The sequence below is a fragment of the Seriola lalandi genome, unplaced genomic scaffold (assembly GCF_002814215.2).
Source record: "Seriola lalandi dorsalis isolate HSWRI2012SDOR001 ecotype SW California unplaced genomic scaffold, Sedor1 jcf7180002012657, whole genome shotgun sequence".
NCBI lineage: Eukaryota > Metazoa > Chordata > Actinopteri > Carangiformes > Carangidae > Seriola > Seriola lalandi.
Window position 1 is genome coordinate 1 of NW_019483309.1, and position 686 is coordinate 686.

General features: G+C 41.8%; 1 protein-coding gene across 1 annotated transcript; it reads right to left on the reverse strand.

Moving 5' to 3' along the window:
• Nucleotides 1-3: 3 nt before the first annotated feature.
• Nucleotides 4-639, reverse strand: LOC111644397 (uncharacterized; the record flags this gene model as incomplete). The annotated part of the gene is made up of 3 exons (XM_023393269.2): nucleotides 474-639; nucleotides 305-395; nucleotides 4-209 (listed from the first exon to the last, which is right to left on the reverse strand). Coding segments are annotated over exons 1-3 (407 nt in total), but the record flags the coding sequence as incomplete, so codon positions are not given.
• Nucleotides 640-686: the final 47 nt, after the last annotated feature.

Consider the following 686-nt stretch of genomic DNA (forward strand, 5'->3'; position numbering starts at 1 on the left):
GTGGCCTCTTCAAGGTCTCTGCGGAGTTTCTGGAACTCAGCCTCCCTCTTCTTGTTCATCTCAATCTGGGCAGATGTTGCTCCACCAGCCTCCTCCAGCCTCTCACTGATCTCCTCCAGCTCTCTGGCCAAGTCTGCTCTCTGCTTCTCCACTTTGGCTCGAGCAGCTCGCTCTGCCTCAAGCTCTTCTTCCAGCTCCTCTACACGAGCCTAATGTCAGAACAACATGTTTAAATGTAGCAATGTTTCACAAAATCGTTTACACTTAATTGATGATGATTAACTACTGAATCACTTTGTTTTACCTGCAGCTCTTTCAACTTCTTCTGGAGTTGAGAGATTATGGCCTGTTCATCTTCAATTTTGCCATTCAGCTGACTGATTTCAAAGTCTTTCCTGCAGAATTTTTTTTAGTCAGTGTTGGTTTATTAAAACAAGAGATAATGAATAACTAATATAAAAATGAATCTGTACTTTTTCAGTCGCTCCTCCAGCTGCTGCTTGTCATTTTCTAGATCCATTACAGTCTCCTGGCTCAGCTTTAAGTCTCCCTCCAACTTCCTCTTGGCTCTCTCAAGGTCCATTCGAACCTTCTTCTCTTGCTCAAGAGACCCTTCAAGCTTAATGCAATATGATTACAACATTTGTGAATTGCTTAATTATTAATACTTGGATGATATACTATGT